Below are 21,799 nucleotides of genomic sequence, written 5' to 3'. Positions count from 1 at the left end.
ATGATTTTCTAAAATTTCATTTCTGTTTACAAACGGCTATGTGTCCCTGTGAACCTGTGGAGTCAGGTATGGAACGCGCTCTGAAGCAAGCTCTGTGTCATACGGTCAGAAAACCCTGGATTCTTTGTGACGCACATTTTAAAAAGAAAAATCCATGGCCATCTATGGAGAAAAGTCAGGCTCTTACCTGGTTTCAGGCTTTGTCCATAGGCATTTGATTGGATAAAGATGGATAAAACCAAGAGAATGGTGACACTCAGGAGACTTGTGTCCATTTCTCCGTTTCACCAGGGTCCAGGCTTTCTTGCTAATTTCTGAAGCCAAAGAGACCAGAATGCCTATTAGATATTTTGTTAGGGAAGGCTGCCCATTAATAATTAACCTCTCAACATGCTATCCACTGATCAGATAGTTTGCTTACTGCCCCCCAACCACAAATCTACTTATATTTATTTTAAAAAGGTTGATTTAGCGAAGTGCTGCTTATCCTAACACATTTTGAGAATAAAATACCTTGGTATGTATTCTTACCTTCTGGGGCCAAGGTCAGAGTTCTAGATTAATCAATTTAAAGCTACTGTGTTGTGTTTGGAAATTCTGCCAAAGTTCAGGGGTAGGTGGCTTCCACGTGGCTGCCTAAGACTCCCCGTGACAGCGCTGCAAGGGGTTATGCATGCTTAGGAAAGTGGCTTTTCAAATTGCAGGCTAAGTCCAAAGAAGATGAAAAGGGCCCTGCTATGCGGAGAGCCCCCGGAAGGTCCAAATTTCTGTTAGGTTCAGTGAAATTGGTGATGCTTGTGGTCAAAATGTGGTGGGGCAACGTTTCTACAGCTGAAAGGGGCAGAAAACCCTTCACCTCGTGTTGAAAGGAGCTGACGGAGAAGCAAAGATGCCCTTGCCAAGTGCCCCACTGAAGGGTGATCCCAGAGTAGACACACCTCTTCCCCTCTGTGTTCATTCATGTTCCAGCCGTGTAGAGGACTGAGGAGTGAGATCACTCAGCAAAATCAGGTAGGGAAAAGGCTGTTGTCGATGGCTCTCGTGATGTTTTCAGGCCTCTAGTTTTATTTTAGCTTTCTTCATTTGTTCAACGCTTAAGTATTTTGGTATGCCTACTATGTGCCAGGCACTGTTCTAGGCATGTGGGATGTACAAGTCCTTCTGTGCTAGCGGAGGTGAGAGAAGTTGGATAATGGATAATAGGCATAATAAAGAAGAGTTTTATGTAGACTGGTGGACTGTAATGAGAACCACAGGAAAAGCAGTGTTAAGCGGGTTGGGGAGAAGGTAGGGATTTTAAGCAGTGTGGTTAGAGTGAATTGCATTGGGAAGTTGAACTTTGAGCCAAGGTTTGAAGGAAGTGAGGGAGTTGCCCCTGTGGACGTCCTGAGGAGGAGAGTTTCGGGCAGTCAGTGTGGAGGCCCTGGGGTAGGAGTATGCCTGGTGTGCTCCAGAAATAGTGAGGAGGCCAATGAATGGGGAGACATTTTAAGGACCTTGACTTTTATATGATAACACATGGGGAGCCACTCTGAGCAGAAGGGTGATATGATTTGTGTTAGAGTTTTAAAGGATCACTTTGGTTTGCAAGTGAGCCAGGGTGCAAGTGGAGAGATCTGTTACAGTGACCCAGTGAGAGGTGATGGTGGCTTGGCCCAGCGTGGAAATAGGGCAACTGGCGAGTATTGGATGGGTGCTGGGTATATTTTGAAGGTAGAGCCAACAGGATTTTCGGACTGTTGAGATGTGTGATGTGGGAGAAAGGGAAGAGTTGAGGATGATTTCCAGGTTTTGTCTTGAGCAAGTAGTTGAATGGGCTTGCTGTCAGCAGAGAAGGGAAAGCTGTGAGTGAGGCAGGTTTGGTGGGGGAAGATTAGAGATTCCGCCTTGGCCAGGTGGGGTTTTGAGATGGCTTTTAGTTATCCAAGTGGCAGTGTTAAGTGGGCAAAATGAGATAACATGGGAATTACTGCCTGGACAAGCCTATTGAAAGGGCCCTCTGAAGTGATCAGCCGACTTGGATGAGGTGGACCCAGCCCAAAGCCTGTGTTTTGTTCTGTGGCTGCACCTTCCCAAGCCCTGCGGCTTCCACACCATCCTGTCAGATAAACAATTGCTTTTTTTTTTTTTTTTTTTTTAAGACCAAGTCTTACTCTGTTGCCTAGGCTGGAGTGCAGTAACGCAATCTCAGCTCACTGCAACCTTCGCCTCCCAGATGCAAGTGATCGTCATGCCTCAGGCTTCCTAGTAGCTGGGACTATAATTGTGTGCTAGCATGCCTAGCTAATTTTTGTATTTTAAGTAGAGATGGGGTTTCATCATGTTGGCCAGGCTGCTCTCTAACTCCTGACCTTGTGATCCACCTGCTTCAGCTTCCCAAAGTGCTGGGATTACAGGTGTGAGCTACCACGCCTGACAGATACACAATTTCTGAGCGAGGGCTTCTGCCCTGAATACTTGGCTGGCTCCTGCACAGTTAAGCAGGATCTGAAAGTTTCACGTTTCTTCCTATAAAGCTGGCATGTAAAACCAGCTGGCTACCCACCTCGGGCTCTTCTGCCCTGGGCCTACCCTCATCTCTTCTCCTCTGGGTGCTGCCAGTAACCACCCCCACTCCCCATTTAATTCTGGCCATGAACTCATCAAAAGACCCAAAAGAATCGAAGTGCCTCTGAAATGCCAACCCTGTGGCCCCCCAACCCCCCCAAATTTCTGCAGACTATACTTTCTTAATGCTTTCTACATAGGAAGAGGCCTTCAACATTGTTTCTAGCTCCCATAATTCCATTACTTGCACCACCCAAAATTCCTCTACCGTCATCTCACGTCAACTCAGATTCTATGAGGCTCTCCTGGAAAATGACAAGGAGGCGTGGATCTCTGTCCGATTTCAGGCTTTCAAGGGTGGTGTCTGCTTTCACCTCTACCCAAGCTCTTCAGGCTGGCCCCATCACCGGCTCCCACCTTCCAGCGGTGGTTTTAACACACAAGCTCTGTTGTGTATTTGTGAAGCTGACCAGGGAGGCTACTGGGAGGGAAGAGGGGGGGACTTCATAGAGTATGAGGTTTCTTGAACTGGGGGGTCCTCGGCCTGTCACTTGCTATGTGTAATATTACATAACCTTAATGAGTTCTATCTCCTTACCTGTATAATGGGGACAGCATGTACCTGAGATAATATTTTGAGATATCAGCTTTTTTTTTTTTTTTTTTTAAATTGAGATGGAGTTTCACTCTTGTTACCCAGGCTGGAGTGCAATGGTGTGATTTTGGCTGACCGCAACCTCCGCCTCCTGGGTTCAAGCAATTCTGCCTCAGCCTCCCGAGTAGCTGGGACTACAGGTGCACGCCACCATACCCAGCTACTTTTTTATTTTTTAGTAGAGACGGGGTTTCACCATGTTGACCAGGATGGTCTCCATCTCTTGACCTCATGATCCACCCGCCTCGGCCTCCCAAAGTGCTGGGATTACAGGTGTGAGCCACCGTGCCCAGTCCTCAACTTCTTGTTTTTCTCCCAAACTGTCTCCCTTGTTCTTCCTTCCACTTAAGGGGGGCAAAGTAGAGAGAAGACTACAAATCTGTTGTCTTCCAAAAACATAGGACCTTAGGGCAAGTCAATTTTATTTTATATTTTATCTTTTATTTTATTTATTTTTGGAGACAGGGTCTTCCCGTGTTGTTCTGGTTATTCATACACTCCTGGGCTTAAGTGATCATCTTGCCTTGGCTTCCCAAAGTGTGGGCCGGTGAATTCTAACCAACAAAGAAAAGCCAAGGGCTAAAATACCTTGAAGGGATGTGAAGGGGAAGAAACCCCTCACCTTCCCATCACTAGAAAGACATTATCTTGGGCTTTGCAGGTGATGTGGAAGGGGGAGGTTTGTCTGTGGGTATGAGGGCAGAGGGGACAGTCCCTTGCTTCCCAGAAATCCTGCTGGAAGAACCCAGAGAGGAAATGTCTGTGTTGGCTGATGGGCAAAAGATATACATGGCTTGATGTAGAGAGGGAGAGCGGTGAGCCTCTGGGGCAGCAGGTCGTGTTGATGGGAGGATGGGCCCCTCAGTGGCCACCGGTGTGGATTGGTGACAGAGGACTGGGTCACACGGCCCTGACCCCATGCCTGGCTGTTGTGTTGGTCCAGAACTATGGCAGAGCTACTGGGGTTGGAGATGGAAATCCAGAAGGTCTGAAAATAGGGATTTGGAGTCAGTAATTTAGACGGGTTACAGAGATTAAAGAAACTGATTGCACGTCAGAATCTGTGGACTGAAATTAATACCTCAAAAGAGAGGTAAGCTATGCGTATTAGAAATTTGGTTGTAAGGTTCAGCCAAGTGCGTGGTTCATAGCAGAGGGTCAGTCAATTGTAATGACCTGTTTCATGGGATGTATACCTAGTGGCCAGAGTCCATGCTTTGAGGCTGGGACAGTGTCTCACACCTATAATCCTGATGCTTTGGGAGGCAGAGGCAGGTGGAGCGCTTGAGGCCAGGAGTTTGATACTAGCCTGGGTACCATAGCAAGACCCCATCTATACAAAAATAAAAACAAAAAATTAGCCTGTTGTGGCGGCACACATCTGGAGTCCCAGGTACTTGGGAGGCTGAGGCAGGGGGATTGCTTGAGCCCAGGAGGTGGAGGCCAGTGAGCTATGATCATACCACTGTGCTCCAGCCTGGGTGACAGAGTGAGACCCTAGCTGTAAAAGAAAAAAAATTAGGGTACAGCCTTGGGAATCAAACAGATATAGGCTCAAATTTTTGGTCTATCCCTTGTACTTACTAGCTGAGTGACCTTGGATAAGACATTGTGACTGAGCTTTAGTTTTCTTAATCTGCTTAATGGGACTAGTAACACCTCTCTAGTCTGATTAAGTGAGACAATGCATGTGAAGCCATCAGCAATCCTAGACCACAGGAAATAACTAATGATAGCTACTATTATTTTTTTTTTTTATGTTTAAATTTACTGAGGGGATCAGGAGGGTATCCAGGAGATAGATAACAATAAGAACACAGTGATATAATTGTAGCAAAAAATGTCAGGGGCAGGAAAACACAAGGGTCTGAATCGGTGGCTCTAAAATCCAATTGAGCTTCAGAGTAAGAGTCAGCTGGGGAGGTCAGACAAAGGACAACTAATGGGCCCATCCCAGCAATACTGAGCATGGAATCAAAACTAGGGTCAAGGCCTGAGGAGCCTTCATTCTGAACAAGTTTCCATGTGATTCTTGGTCACACAAAGTTTGAGAACCATTGCCTCAGAATGGTGCTGGAGCCATCTATTGGGACACAAGAAGAAAGTAATATAGACCTTTCAGATTTTTCTTTGTATTACCTTAGATGATTCATATTTGTTCTTGTATAATGTTTATAGTATATATACGAACTACATAATTTGCACATGGCACTATGGAATATACTAGTACTATATTATTTATAAACAAGTAACTATATATTGGGGAGAGTGCGCAAATTAAAAAAAATACTGATAAAGATGTGTTATCAAAGGGTGAAGCCTCTGCCTTAGAGGGACAGAATGGCTCACAGGGCTTCAAGACCTGACTGTCATGGGCTTGATTCCAGCCATGCATCTGAACAGTCAGTAGATCCATTCACAGAATCTTTGGTCATTTCCACGCCCAAGGAAGCCCAGCAGTTTCTTGAGGCCTTTTCATTTCCTATATGCTGAAGAGGAGGCGAGCCTGAGCCTCTTAGAGGTTGGAGCCTCCCATGGAGCGATCAGCACAGTGCGTGTTAGCAGAGCCCTGTGGCTTCTTCCTGTGCGATTCTTTTTTTTTTTTTTTTTTTTTTTTGAGATAGAGTCTCACTCTGTCAGCCAGGCTGAAGTGCAATGGCATGATCTTGGCTCATTGCAACCTCCGCCTCTCAGGTTCAAGTGATTCTCATGGCTCAGCCTCCCGAATAGCTGGGATTATAGGCACGTGCCATCACACCAGACTATTTTGTTTTCTTTTTGAAACAGAGTCTCCTCTGTTGCCCAGGTTGGAGTTCAGTGGCGCATTCTTCACTCACTGCAACCTCCGCCTCCCGGGTTCCAGCAGTTCTCCTGCCTCAGCCTCCTGAGATCATAGCATCTACCACCACACTTGGCTAATTTTTGTATTTTTAGTAGAGACAGGGTTTCACCTTATTGGCCAGGACAGTCTTAAACTCCTCTTTAAACATTGCCCAGTTCTTGCTCTCGCCTCAGGTGATCTGCCTGTCTTGGCCCCTCAAAGTGTTGGTATTACAGGCATGAGCCACTATGCCTGGCCTATTTTTTTGTATTTTTAGTAGAGATGGGGTTTCACCATGTTGACCAGGCTGCTCTCAAACTCATGACCTTAAGTGGTCTGCCTGCCTTGGCCTCCCAAAGTGCTGGGATTACAGGCATGAGCCACCATGCCCAGCCTCTTCCTTTGCAATCCTTTAAAGACATTTATGTTTTGGGTGACACTACATTCTGGTCTGCAAGCCTCGGTCTAAAGTAATAATGGTTTTTAAATTAGATTTTTAAACATTGCCCAAGTTCTTGCTCACTTTTAATTTGCAGAACTTCTTAAAGAAATAAAGATTTCAAGAGACTGGCATTTCATGATCTGAGAATGACCTTTTTCTTTAGTGTCATGGTGATAAGAAAGTTAATTAGGAGAGAAGAAACAGATATTTTACAAGCATAAGGCAAGCAAATCCCAAGAGGAAGAGGCCAGGGGACCAAGGTGAAGTTCACTGATGACAGAAACAGAGTTTTATACACAGAATCAGGTTTTCTTGTTTTCATCTTTAGGAACTGGGATGTCTTACCTGAGAAAGGCAGGCTTTTGTTGTTGTCTAATACAATAATAATTGAAGCAATAAAATTTGGATCGACACTGTTATTTTCCGAATTTTTCAGTTGAGATTTAAGAGAGGCCGGTCGTGGTGGCTCATGCCTGTAATCCCAGCACTTTGGGAGGCTGAGATGGGTGGTCATGAGGGCAAGAGATCGAGACCATCCTGGCCAACATGGTGAAACCCCGTTTCTACTAAAAAGACAAAAATTAGCCGGGCATGGTTATGCATGCCTGTAGTCCCAGCTACTCGGGAGGCTGAGGCAGGTGAATCACTTGAACCTGGAAGACAGAAGCTGCAGTGAGCAGAGATTGTGCCACTGCACTCCAGCCTAGCGACAGAGCAAGACTCTGTCTAAAAAAAAAAAAAAAAAAAAAAAAGAGATTTAAGAGGTTAAGAATGGGAACCAAACTATATCTCACCAGTAAAAGGAAGAGAGAGGAGGAGGAGTCAGGGGATTTGAGGCTAGGTTCTGTTCTCTTAACAACCATAAATCTGGCCAGGTGCAATGCTCGTGTCTGTAATCCCAGCAATGTGGGAGGCCAAGGTGGGTGGATCACATGAGGTCAGGAGTTTGAGACCAGCCTGGCCAACGTGGTGAAACCCCGTCTCTACTAAAAATACAAAAAATAGCTGAGCGTGGTAGTGTGTGCCTATAATCTCAGGTACTCAGAAGGCTGAGGCAGGAAAATTGCTTGAACCTGGGAGTCGGAAGTTGCAGTGAGCCAAGATCGTGCCAATGCACTCCTCCCTGGGCAACAGAATGGGACTCCGTCTCAAAAAAAAAAAAAAAATTAAAGTAAGATTAAAAAAACCCCCACAAATCCTTAATCCCTGTATATCTGACTTTCCCTAAGACTGAATTAGGCTCCTCTGCACCTCAGCCTATTTCACTTCCAAGATGAAATTTATGAATTTCCTTGGAGCATGTTATAGGAAAATGACTGTCCTCTTTTACTCCTGCTTGGGGCCAGGCTGCCATCAGGAGAATGACCAGGTTTTTATTGGGTCACTGACTGATCTGTGTGGACATTCTTGCACCATGTGGGAATACGGTAAAACAAATAGGTAAACCTGATTAATGTGAGTTGACCTGCACCATGTCTTCATTTGGAAGGTGGTTGGACTCAAGTTTAACCTTTTCCTTATCTGTGTTAGAAAAAAGAAGACCCAGTAAACAAACGAAGGGTGAAATCAAGATTGCAGATGACATTGTAGACTGTTTGGAAGAATGAGGTGTTTCAGGCATTTCAAATAGGTATTTATTCACCCAAGATGATCATGCCTGGTGACTAGGGGGTATCTTTGCATCGGCTCTACCTCCAACTCGTCGTGTGACCTTGGGCACATTCTGTAACTTGTCTCTGCCTCTGTGTGTTCCTGTCAAATGGGATTATGAAGGTTAAATTTTTATCACATGAAAATGCTTATAACAACTCTGTATAATCAAGCTTCATTTGATTTTCTTAACCAATGAGGTAGGAATTATTTTCCCTATTTTACAGGTGACTCAAGTGAGGCTCAGAGATTCCTTATGCAAGGTCACATATCTAATCAATATTAATTGGATGTAAGGACCCTAGGTCCCTGGAAACACTACTATTCTGATTCCCACAGTCTCAAGTTACGGAGCTAGGGAGCAAAGAGTTAAGATCTCTTTTCTTCTTATCTGTATGTTTCCTGGTCTGTGTGGCCCACGAACTCTCCTTATCAGGATTTCAGCTGTCAGATTGTAGAACAACTGGGAAAATCATCAATAACAACAGCAACACCCTAGAACTACAGCAGTCTTTTTTGTGACTAGATAATGCAGAACCGATAATGCGTTTTATGATCTTATAAGTTCCAGTAGAATGAAAAACCTATTTTCTCTCTTTGTATTATGCTTAGGAGCAAAAGGAAATAAAGATTGAAGTTGGTTTTGAGTGCCAGTTAGATAGTGAATATGGTTGGCTTTATGAAGTTGGCCCAGGGTTTTCCCGTTTGTGGGGAAGAAGGGCAGTAGAGACTAGAATTCATGACGTGTCTACTCTGTGCCTGCTTCCTCCAGCTGCTGGGGTGCCAGTCAGGCTTGGTGAGGGGTGACCATGCTGACTTCTCAGGGAGACTCCCCCTAAGCCGTGAACTGGACTGGCTGCTTGCAGCAAGCAAGGGCACAGTTTGGGGAGGGGGGACCAGTACACTGGCTCTCTCTCTGGGTCCCAATGCTTCCAATCATGGGGTGTCCAGGGACACAGTCCTCGCCCTGGGTATCAGGCAGGGCTGGGCACTGGTCAGATCACAATGGCCCCGGCCTCCCTGCAGCAGGATGCCACATCCTCATCTCACAAAAGCTTTCTGAGTTTAGCCCATGGAATCCATAGCTGCGGGAAACCAGGAACTAATTCCCATTCATTCTCTTCATTCCCAATGATGCGTTTCAAGTTCTGAACAGCTGCCAATGAGTCATCATTTTGCCGAAGACAGGGAATCTTGCTGATGTGGTTCATCACTGATTCCTAGGCAGGCCTAAAAGTCAGGAGTTAACAGTTCAGGAGCCAGCATCCAAAGTGCTTGCACAGTGCCAGAATCTCCATGTGATCTCATTCACACTTCAGGAAGAATCCTATGATTTAGGCATGATTTTTCCCTTGGAATAGAGGGGAAACTGAGGCTCAGGGAGGTTACTGAATTGCCCAAATCCATACTGTAGTAAATGGTGGTATGGGGCTTGAATAATGCTTGTTTGACCTCAAAGTCCATACAACAAAAAGTAGTTTTGCCAAGTATAGTAGGGATTGGCTGTGAGATCTTTGTGTATCAAATGCTTACAAAGATGGAATTGTGTCATGCTCTTGCTCTGTGTATAAAGACATATATTATGTATATTTCAAGTTTATTAAGGAGTATTGACTCACAATCACAAAGTAAAGTCTGCAAGTTGAGGAGCAAAGAAGCCAGTGGTGGGTCAGTCCGAGGTCCCAAACCTCAGAAGTAGGGAAGCCTTCAGTCTGTGGACAAAGGCCCAGGAACTCCAGACAATCCGCTGGTACAAGTCCAGGAGTCCAAAAGCGGAAGAACTTGGAGTTTGACGTTCAACAGCAGGAAGCATCCAGCCCGGGAGAAAGACGAAGGCCGGAAGACTCAGCCAGTCTCCTCCTTCCACATTCTTCTGCCTGCTTTATTCTAGCTAATCTGGCAGCTGATTAGATGGTGCCCACCCAGATTGAGGGTGGGTCTGTCTCTCCCAGTCCACTAACTCAAATGTTACTAATATCTCGACACCCTCACAGGCACACCCAGGAACAATACTTTGCATCCTTCAATCCAATCAAGTTGACACTCAATGTTAACTATCACGTCGCTTTTATTATTGTTATTAAATGTTCTCAAGCTTTTTCTCAGCTATTTAATGGAGATAGCTCTGAGATAACCAATGAGATACAGCAGAAGATAGAAATAATGGAGACATTATAGTGGGACAGAATCACATAATTTATATCCCAATTACTTTTCCTCAATCAACAGTAAAGACCAGCCAGGAAGAGGGGACTGGGACCTTTGGCTCTGATGCTTTGTCCTGGACAGAGAAGAATGTTTGAAAGGAAGTTGACAGGATAAGGCTGTGCTACCCAAGACCTGACTTAGACCATCCTCAGTTATTCAGTTACTCCTGAAGCCATTTATTTGAGTGAGATCATACCTGGTGTCCTTCAGAAAGTAACAAGCAAGATGCTTTTGATAGGCTTTCATAATTCTGTTAAGAGATAATTTTTTTAAAAGAAGGTAAAATCATGACTCTAACCTACAAAAATGAATACATGTTAATATTTTACTTAACTAATTAATGAGGAAACTGGTAAGGGTGTTATAACCAGTTCAAAGAAGCAGCCCCCAAACCACACAAATTTATATGAGTAAAGAAATGTTGCAATGAATGTACAAATGGCAAACGGGTGCAAAACCAGCTTTTTCTACAGTGTGGAAGCGAAGTCAGTGGACCTTTTACAGGATAGGACAGAATTTGCATTTTGCATTGCTATTATTTATCTACAATTTACAGAGTTGTAAAATGCTTCAAGGGCAATGAAAGCTAGAATCAGATGACCCAGGGAAGCTGTGCTGTATGTAGACAACGCATCCTTTTCCATGGAAATACAACATTTCCCCTATATTTAGTATTGTTACAAAATGATAAAGGAAGTATTTAGCTACAGAATTCTGATAGCAGGGTGAGGTTCTTTCTGGAGGAAAAACGGTCTCTTGTGGCATCTTTGCCTCCTGAGTGAAGACTGTGATTGCCGAGAACCAAATTTCCAAGCTTGGTTTCTCCCTTTTTTGTCTCATTAAGCAGGCAGATTATTTAATAGATGGCACCTCAATTTCCTTATTTTAAAATAGGGACAATACAGTTATTTACCTCTCGGCTTGGGGAAAGATTAAATGAAAAAAACAATTGTGCCTACCATAGTACCCAACACAGTAGGTATCAGCTTTTAGTGTTTTTATTTATTACTGCAGTTTTCCGGCATGCTTTTTCTATCTGCCATCCCTCACCTGCCCCTTCTGTTTCTTGTTTCCTGTCCATTTAACTGAAGTAGTGAAGAATAGAAGACTTATTTACAATGTTTTAAAGAAAGTATAGAGTCTTCGCTTCCTGTTCTTGATTTTAAAATTAACTGCCTAAATTGCTATGTGTTCCTTTCTATTTAAAAAAGAAAGAAAGCTGGGTGTGGTGGATCCCAGCTGAGCCCAGGAGTTTGAGACCTGCCTGGGCAGCTTAGTGAGCTCCTGTTTCCATAAAATATTTTTAAAATTAGCTAGCGTGGTGGTGCACAGCTGTAATTGCAGTTACTTAGGAGGCTGAGGCGGGAGGATGGCTTGTGTCCAGGAGGTCAGACTGCAGTAAGCTGTGATCATTGCCACTACACTCTAGCCTGGGCAACAGATCGAGACCCTGTCTCTGTGTAAAAAACAAAACAACAACAAGAAAGTAAAGAAATAAAGAGAAGAAAGAAACAAAAGAAAGAAAAGAAAAATAGAAAGCACCTTTATCCCCAATATTTGCTAACCCTGAATTTAAACAAGTGATTCATTTTCTCAGGTTATACAGTTAATCGCCAGAGAAAATAGAATGAGAGAGTGGGAAGGGCCCTCCCTGGGGTCTTCCCAGCACAGCTGGGGACAGCAGGCCAAGGCCAGGAGGTGGCACATTGGAGCCAGGTCGTCCAGAGCTCCTTGGTGAGCCTCTCCCCCATCTGCCTTCTCAGCCCCCAGGGGCCATGTCCATGAGCCAGAGAGCCTGTGAGCAGCACGTGCGCAGCGCCAGGGGACACTTCACTTAGCCCTGCCCAGAGGAGTTGGTACAAACCTGCCTTTGAGAAGTTTGTTTTTCACTTTTAGGTCTGATGGAGGGGGAATTCTTCAACCTCAGAGAGGAATTCCTGGCTGTCTAGGGTCAGCGTGCCTGATGGATTGACCCTATCAACTGTGCTTTCAATTCTGGCATCCCAAGAAACTTCCAGATGATTTGGATGAAGCCCCCAGGATCTCCCCCTTTGCTTAGCCATCTGCATTCTTTGAGGAAAAAGAAGGCGTTTGTGCAAGGGTTGGGGAAGAAGTTTTGCCTCTGGGCAAAGTTCAGGGATAGGAGGTCAAAGCTATCTCTGCATTTAAGTTTCCTTTACATGTATGAAGCCTGGATTGACATGTGGAGAGAGCCATCTTCACTCTGCAGTTCCATCCATATCACCAAATCTGTCAGGCTCTGTGGAGGACTCCCAGAGAGCAAAACATACTTTCCACACGTTAGAAAATAGCATGATTATATCTCAGGCATCCGCCAGGAATAGAATACAGGCAGAGACACACTGGGCTCCCTGCCTCCAGGACTATTTCTTTTTGTTATCATACCATCTCCAAAGCAAAATTACTTGTTTTAGCTCTTGATAGAAACGTAACTTTCCTTGTCCATTTTCAACAGGCAATGCATACACAGGGAAGGAAATGGCAGGCTGTTCACATGTAGCAAGATCCACACTTGGCCAAACCTGGGACCACAAAGATGGACATCCTGAAACCAAAACCTGACAGAGACGCAGCATAAAAAGAAAATTTCAGGCCAGTATCCCTCATAAACACTGATGCAAAAATTCTCAATGAAATGGTGGCAAACTGAATCCAGCAGCACATTAAAAAAATATCCATTACAATCAAGTCAACTTCATCTCTCAGATGCAAGGCGGGTTCAACATACACAAATCAATAAACATAATCCATCATATAAATAGAACCAATGACAAAACCACATGATTATCTCAATTGATGCAGAAAAGGCCTTCGATAAAACTCAATACCCCTTCATGCTAAAAACTCTCAATAAACAAGGTATTGATGGAACATATCTCAAAATAATAGGAGCTTTTTATGACAAACCCAGAGCCAATATCATACTGAATGGGCAAAAGGTGGAAGCATTCCCTTTGAAAACCAGCACAAGACAAGATGCCCTCTCTCACCACTCCATATTCAACATAATAATGGAATTTCTGGCCGGGGCAATTGGGCAAGATAAAGAAATAAAGGGTATTCAAATAGGTAGAGAATAAATCAAATTGTCCTTGTTTGCAGATGACATGATTTCATATTTAGAATACCCCATTATCTCAGCCTAAACTGTCCTTAAGCTGATAAGAAACTTCAACAGAGTCTCAGGATATAAAATCAATGTGCACAAATCACAGGCATTTTTATATACTAGTAATAGACAAACAGCGAAATCATGAGTGAACTCTTATTCATGATTGCTATGAAGAGAATAAAATACCTAGGAATACAACTTACAAGCGATGTGAACTTCACAAGGAGAACTACAAACCACTTCAAGGAGAACTCAAGGAATTAAAATAGAACACAAACAAATGGAAAAACATTCCATGCTCATGGATAGGAAGAATCAATATCGTGAAATGGCCATACCGCCCAAAGTAATTTCTAGATTCAATGCTAATCCCCATCAAGCTACCATTGACTTTCTTCACAGAATTAGAAAAAAACTACTTTAAATTTCATATGGAGGCAAAAAAGAGCCCATCAAGACAAGCCTAAGCAAAAAGAACAAAGCGGGAGGCATCATACTACCTGACTTCAAACTATACTACAAGGCTTTAGTAACCAAAACAGCATGGTACTGGTACCAAAATGGAGCTACAGACAAATGGAACAGAACAGAGGCCTCAGAATTAGTGTCACACATCTACAACCATCTGATCTTTGACAAACCTGACAAAAACAAGCAATGGGGAAAGGATTCCCTGTTTAATAAGTGGTATTGGGAAAACTGACTAGCCATATGCAGAAAACTGAAACTGGACCCCTTCCTTATACCTTATACAAAAATTAACTTGAGATTGATTAAAGATTTAAATGGAAGACCAAAAACCATAAAAACCCTAGAAGAAAGCCTAGGCAGTACCATTCAGAACATAGGGATGGGCAAAAACTTCATGACTAAAACACCAAAAGCAATGGCAACAAAAGCCAAAATAGACAAATAGGATCTAATTAAACTAAAGAGCTTCTTCACAGCAAAAGGAACTATTATCAGAGTGAAGAGGCAACCTACAGAATGGGAGAAATTTTTGCAACCTAACCATCTGACCAAGGGCTAATATCCAGAATCTACAAGGAACTTCAACAAATTTACAAAAGAAAACCGAACAATCCCATCAAAAAGTGGGCGAAGGATATGAAAAGACACTTCTCAAAAGAAGACATTTATGTGGCCAACAAACATATGACAAAAAGCTCATCATCACTGGTCATTAGAGAAATGCAAATCAAAACTGCAATAAGATATCATTTTACACCAGTTAGAATGGTGATCATTAAAAAGTCAGGAAGCAATAGGTGCTGGAGACTATGTGGAGAGACAGGAACACTTGTGCGGGAGTCTGAATTAGTTCAATCATGGTGGAAGACAGTGTGGTGATTCTTCAAGGATCTAGAACCAGAAATCCCATTTGACCCAGCAATTCCATTTCTGGGTTATATACCCAAAGGCACATGAACACGTATGTTTATTGCAGCACTGTTCACAAGAGCAAAGATTTGGAACCAACCCAAATGCCCATCAGTGATAGACTGGATAAAGAAAATGTGACAAATGTACACAAGGGAATACTATGCAGCCATCAAAAACGATGAGTTCATGTCCTTTGCAGGGACATGGATGAAGCTGGAAGCCGTCATTCTTAACAAACTAAGACAGGAACAGAAAATCAAATACTGCATGTTGCCACTCATATGTGAGAGCTGAACAGTGAGAACACATGGACACAGGGAGGGGAACATCACACACTGGGGCCTGTTGGCAGGTAGGGGACTAGGAAAGGGATGGCATTAGAAGAAATAAATAATGTATACGATGGGTTGACGGGTACAGTGTCGTGTACACCTATGTTCTGCATGTGTATCTCAGAACTAGTGTTAAAGTCTATAGGACTCTTTGGCAGGACACAGTGGCTCACACCTATAATCTTAGCACTTTGGGAGGCTGAGGCAGGAGGATTGCTTGAGCCAATGGGTTCAAAACCAGCTGGGGCAATACAGCAAGACCCAGTCTCAATTAGTAAAATTATATTTTAAAAAAATACAAAAATAAGGTGGGTTTGGTGGTGTGTGCCTGTAATCTCAGCCATTCGGGAGACTGAGGCAGGAAAATCACTTGAACCTGGTAGGCACAGGTTCCACTGAGCTGAGATCACGCCACTACATTCCAGCCCCAGCAGCAGAGCAAGACTCTGTTTCAGGGGGAAAAAAAAAAAAAGAGGTGGTAGATTTCCAAACACACTTAAGCAATGGAAGGACCCACGTGAAGCAGAGGCCCTAGGCTGGGATGAGTGGATGAATACATTGGTGGAGCAAAGAGATCTTGAGACTTGGGAGCCAAGAAGTTCTGCTTTCTGGCCTCAGATGAGGGTGTACCTTCTTGTCCCAGATTCAAGGGTGACCACCAACAGAAGGACAGCTCTGGCTCCTGGCAGGGCAGGGCAGGGAAGGGCAGGGCAGGGCTCTCTGAGATATTCACCTTCACTGGTTTTAGGCTTCGGCTGTAATGTGAGTGGGCCGTCTCACAATAATTCCTTCAGGCTTTGGAGATGGTGGTCAGGGTGACCTGGGATCTGGTGGCCTGCAGGTGAGCTGAGGGCTACTGCAATTAGGCAATTCCTGGGGACCTCCCTCGTGAGCCTTGGTGGATCTAGCCTGGATGTTTTGTTATTGCATAGGGGTTAATATTATGATGAAGCTCACCTTAGGCCTCTCTCTGATTGTCTTTGCTGGTCTCTCTTTCCTTCATTGCCCTTTCTGACTGAGGTCAGAGTCCTTGAATGGCCCTCAAGTTACCCCTACCCTATTCCTAGGGAAACCTCTGCTGTGGCTGCCCTTCTCCCTGGAGCCCATGCCCAGAGAGGCTGCAGCTCCTGTCACCTGCATAACTAGGTGAGATCCTCCACACACTGCCTGTGGGTGGAAAAGAGAAGGTGTCAAGGAACTGAGCCCTGGGTGTTCGAACACTTAGAAGTCAAGGAGATGAGGAGGGACCTTTCTGCTTTAGCCAAGTCATTTCTTAAGAATTAAATCTTAGTAGTAACATTTTTGCTAAAATGACATGAGCAATATGGTTATAAATAAATGTGTGGATAAATTTCCGGGAGCTCCACCATCAGTGGCTATTAGCATTTGACATTTTTTTCTTGTTGTTTCTTTAGAATATGTAAACTGGCATCTCCAGACTGCTTCCATTTTCATTTCTTTGATTTCTGGTGAGAATTAACATTTCCCCACTATGTTTATCTACTAATTTTATGTCCCTTATGGGAATCATCCTGTCTTTGACCCATTTATCTTTTGGAATCTTGACATTTATTTTACAAATTTGAATTAGTTATTTATGATGGCTCTTAATTCTTTGTAATGTTTGATAGAAATATTTTCCTTCTTAAAAAACCTTTAGTAATGCTAATTTTTATAGTGTAATCATTTCAGTTACTTCAAAGCTGAGAAAGTTAAAATTCCCCCAGAGAGCTGATAAACTCTCTTTTCAATTGGAAGTTCTTTCATAATTAGATTTTATGTTTAAATCCTTAATCAACCAAAGCTTATTTTGTTACATGTTTTATTTTTAATTCTTTTCTATTATCAAATCAATAAACGTTTATTATTGTAAAATAGGAAAATCGGGAAAAACAAAAGGCAAAACATAAGTAGATCTGAGATTTCACATTTAGAGAACCATTGTTGGCATTTTGATGTGGTTATCCCCAAATCATTTTTCCATGTATACATTTATTTAAAAAAATACAACTGTAAACACACTGTACGAACTTTTTAAATACATGTATATTAATAACACATCAGTGACATATTCCAGGGGCATTAAATATTCTTTTAAAACATTACTTAAAACAGCTACAGAGTACTGTTACACTCTATAGATGTACCATAATTGGCTTAATTCCCTGTTGTTTCTTCATTACCTTTATTTAAGATATCACTACTATGAACAATGCTACTATAAACATGTGCATAAATCTTGTTCCACATGTATGATTATTTTCTTACTAACTTAAAAAAATTTGAGATTCTGAGGGTACATGTGCAGATTTGTCACATGGGTATATCGTGTGATGCTGAGGTGCCAAGAGCAGCTTAGCCTTACAGACCCCAACCCAGGCGGTGCCAAAGGAATTAAGAAACAGACACAGAGATAGAAAGCAGAAGGTGGGTTCAGAGAGTGAGGCACCAGGGGTCTCCCAGCATTTCCAGCTGAGAGCCCAGAGCAGACTCTGACCTACGTATTTATTGTTTACTTTCCAGTGACAAGTTTTACAAGCGGATGCTCTGTGTTCTTTGATTGGTTAAAGGTAAACTAACCAGGCAGCTAGTGTGTGTTTACTATAGGTTGAAGATGAACTAGAAAGCGCTCTTTAGAGAGAACAAAGGAAAGGGTCACATATCCTGTGTTCAAAGAACTCATTCATCTGGTGTGAGACATATGTACATTAGTTACTGTTTTATAATGCTTTGAGCAGTTTTCTGCTTTAGGGGGCAGTTTTCCACTTTGGGGGGCTGACTAGGGTTTCCTTGCCACCACTCTCAATATGATTTCTCTCACATGTCGGAATTTGCTCTCAACACTGAGGTTTGAGCTTCTAATGGGTCCATTGCCCAATTGGTGAATATTGTACCCAGTAGATTTTTTTTCCGCCTTTGTCCCCCTCCCTTTCTTGGACCTTTTGGAATGCCACTGTCTACTATTTCCATGTTTATGTCCACGTGTACTCATTGTTTAGCTTCTACTTGTAAGTGAGAACATACAGTATTTGGTTACCTGTTTTTGTGTTAATTTGCTTAGGATAATGACTTTCAGCTGCAAAGCGATGTTGCTGCAAAGGACACGATTTTGTTCTTTTTTATGGCTGTGTAGTACTCCTTAAAAATAATACTACACATCATATATGTATCACATTTTCTTTTGTATAAATTTCTTAAAGTTGAATTTCTAAGGCAAAGGTTTTCTATCTAGGTATCTATATATTTTGCCTTTATGTATATCCTGCTACATTAAGTAAATTTCTATCATTTTAAGTTCTCATTAACAGTGATGTAATGTACTCCTCTTCTGTGCTATCCTCCACCCTTATTAACATTAGTATTATAATAACATTTTTGTAATTTTATGCTAAATTGATAAGCCAAAATGGCATGTGCATTTTTAATCTTTCTTTAAAACTAGTGGGTTGAAGTTGAATTTACCACCACTTCCATTTTTATTGCCTTTTTTCTTTCTTTATGAGTAATCTGTTCATGATTTTTATATGTTTTATGTACTTTATATGTTTTTATAGTTTTCATGTATTTTTAAAATTGGGGTGCTAATTTAAGACATTCTAATGATTTCAAACACACACATAGGTATAATGCACAGTTTTGAATACCACCTGCTTCCCAGCTCCATCAAATTCTAACATTTTTTCCATATTTGCTTCCTATTTTTGCTAAAAATTAGAGTGCTATACCTGTATACCTATGTATCTCTTCTCAAGCCTGATCTTATTTTTCTTGTCTCAGAGGCAATACCAGCCTGAGTTTGATGTCTGTCATGCTCACGTCTGTTTGTAATGTTTGCAGCATACGTATGTAGCTGTGAAATATATATGATAGTTCCTCAGTATCTGTGGGGGCTTGATTGCAGGACCATCCGCCGATGCTCAAGTTCCTGATACAAAATGGTGTAGTGTTTGCATATAACCTATGCACGTTCTCTAATATGCTGTAAATCACCTCTAGATTACTTATAAAACCTAATACAATGCCTACACATTGCTTTGTTTGCCTGGTTTTAACATGGTACTCGGGATGTGGCAAATTCAAGTTTTGCCTTTTGGAACTTTGTGTTATTTTTCCCCCAAATATTTTTTATCCTTGGTTGGTTGAATCTATGGATGTGGAGCCCATGGATAGAGAGGACTGACTGCACCATTATTTTGTATGTTTTCAAATTTTACACTCTACACATCAATCTACAACTTGTTTTGACACTCAGCAGTGTATTTTCAAGATTTACCTCTGTTGATAGAACAGCTATAAATGGTCCCATTGTGTGAATGTATCAGAATTTTTTCGTTGGGTTGATGGATACTTGCAGTAGACACTGCATCATCCAGAAGTGAAAGCTTCTGAATTTACTCCTAGACTGGGTTATAAGATCTATGCCCTGTCAGAGTTAGTAAGATGCTGACAGTATATTCTTCAAAATGGTTACCCCTGTGAACATATTGTTGGAAAAATGTGAGTGTTCCTTCCATTTTTCCACATCATCACCAACACTTGATAGTGTCTGATTATGTAATTTTCACCAGTTTTATGGATGTAAAGTGGTATCTCGTTTTAATTTTAAACTTTCTGATTACTGGTGAGGTTGAACATTTTCTTATGTGTGTGACTGTTCATTCAAATTTCTGTTGCTGAAAATAGCTTATTCATATCTTTTGCCCATATTTCTGTTGGTTCATTGCAAATACCCTCCCAGTTTGCATTTCGTCTTTCATATCGCCTGTGATGTCTTTCGTTTCATAGAGTTTTGCATTTTTGGGTAATGAGATTTACTGTTTTTTCCTTCAGGAATATCCTTAGTGTCTTCACTTCTTCAATTTTACTTTTTAATCTTATACCCTACCAAATAGTAATTCTTTCACAAAAGATATTCTGTGATTCATTATAATCTTCTGGCATTGGTAGAATTTACCTTATTTAGTCACTACATGCTATTGTTTTAATTTATAGCTGCATTTTATAAGCTCAGTTCAAAATGATTTTTCTGCCTATGCTCATTGAATGTTCCTTGGATCGATAAAATGTATCGATCAATAAAATTCAGCAAATAGTATGCACAAGCCATTCCTGCCTTTCAGATCCTTAGTAGATGTTGCTAATTGCTTGCATTATTTTCTTCATTCATGTATTCATATATTCACTTATTCAACAGCTGTTTTGGGAAAATCTGCTAACGTCCTTGAGCCTGATTCTAATCATTTCCAGCCAGTTTTATTGGAATTGGCACTTGTGCACATTTGCCATCCTAAGACTGTGTCTTTAGGTGTGTGTGTGCCTGTGTGGTGCTTTTCACAGGTTTGTGGCTGGGGGTAACACTCACCTCTTAGAATGAATTGGGTATCAGATCTTGTTTTTCTGTGACTTGGAACTGATTATATAATATGAAAAAATCTGTTTCTTAAGTATGTAGTAACGTTCAGTAAATTTGTTGAGGTCATAAATTTCTTGTGGTGGATGAGATAAATAACAATTTTTCCTTTGCCTTCATCATTATTTTCATGCTGTCTACATCTTCTCCTGCTGGTTTTGTATTTTGTGTTATCCATTTGGCTAAGCATTTCAAATTGATTATCATAAATTGTGCATTGCAATCATTTGTATTCTAAAATTATGTAGATCAGTCTTGTTTTTAATTTTGCTGATTTATACCTTTTGTTTATTATGTCTTCCAGGGGTTGATCTATCTTAGAATCTTTTTACAGAATGAGCATCTAAATTTATTATTTCCACTGATTTCCTCTTTTCTACTTTATTTCTGTCCTTATTCTTTATTATTATCTCTGTTTTCCATTACATTGACTGTCTTCATAAGATTTTAAGTTAAATGCTAATTTCATATTTCTAAAATAAAAGCATGTAGATTTATGCCTTAATCTCTGGGCCCTGATTCATACAAAGCCGCCTCACTTTTGATATATGGTATTTTCAGTTTTACAAACATCTCAGAAGTTATTACCATGTTCTTAATTTTCTACTTCAGTGGTCTCTAACCTTTTTGGCACCAGGGACCAGTATCACGGGAGACAAGTTTTCCATGAATGCAGGTGGATGGGCCATGGTTTTGGGATGATGTGAGCATATTACACTTACTGTGTACTTTATTTCTGTTATTATTACATTGTAATATATATTGAAATAATATATAACCATAATCTACTCACCGTAATGTAGAAACAATGGGAACCCTGAGGTCGTTTTCCTGCAACTAAATGGTTGCATTTGGGGGTGTTGGGAGACAGTGACAGATCTTCAGGCATTAGATTCTCATAAGGGCCGGGCAGTCTAGATCCTCCGCATGCATAGTTCACAATAGGGTTTGCGGTCCTATGAGAATCTCATGCTACCACTGATCTGACAGGAGGTGGCGTTTAGGCAGTAGTGTGAGTGATGGGGAGTGGCTGCAAATACGGATGAAGCTCCACTGCTCACCTCCTGCTGTGTGGCCGGGTTCCTAACAGGCCACAGACTGCTACCAGCGGTTGGAGACCCCTGTTGAACTTGACCTTGTTGTTTAGGAAAGGTTTTGTTGTTGTTAGACATTGATACCCATTAATTTGTTGCTGCTGTAAATTTTTATTAATATTTT

At 41.9% G+C, this 21,799-nt stretch overlaps 1 protein-coding gene across 2 annotated transcripts in view; it reads right to left on the bottom strand.

The window, feature by feature from the left end:
- Nucleotides 1–21,799, bottom strand: part of LIPC (lipase C, hepatic type) — a 186,019-nt gene that overhangs the window by 148,580 nt on the left and 15,640 nt on the right. Inside the window, exon 2 of one of the 2 annotated variants that reach the window (XM_074393833.1) lies at nt 188–314. In XM_074393833.1, the coding sequence (XP_074249934.1) occupies nt 188–275 (88 nt within the window). In that variant the 5' untranslated portion in view covers nt 276–314. Of the gene's footprint in view, nt 1–187; nt 317–21,799 lie in introns of those variants that run through there. The other variant, XM_003928978.4, reaches the window with a different exon arrangement.

The sequence above is a fragment of the Saimiri boliviensis genome, chromosome 2 (assembly GCF_048565385.1).
Source record: "Saimiri boliviensis isolate mSaiBol1 chromosome 2, mSaiBol1.pri, whole genome shotgun sequence".
NCBI classification, from domain to species: Eukaryota; Metazoa; Chordata; class Mammalia; order Primates; family Cebidae; genus Saimiri; species Saimiri boliviensis.
This window is presented reverse-complemented; position numbering and strand designations above follow the sequence as displayed.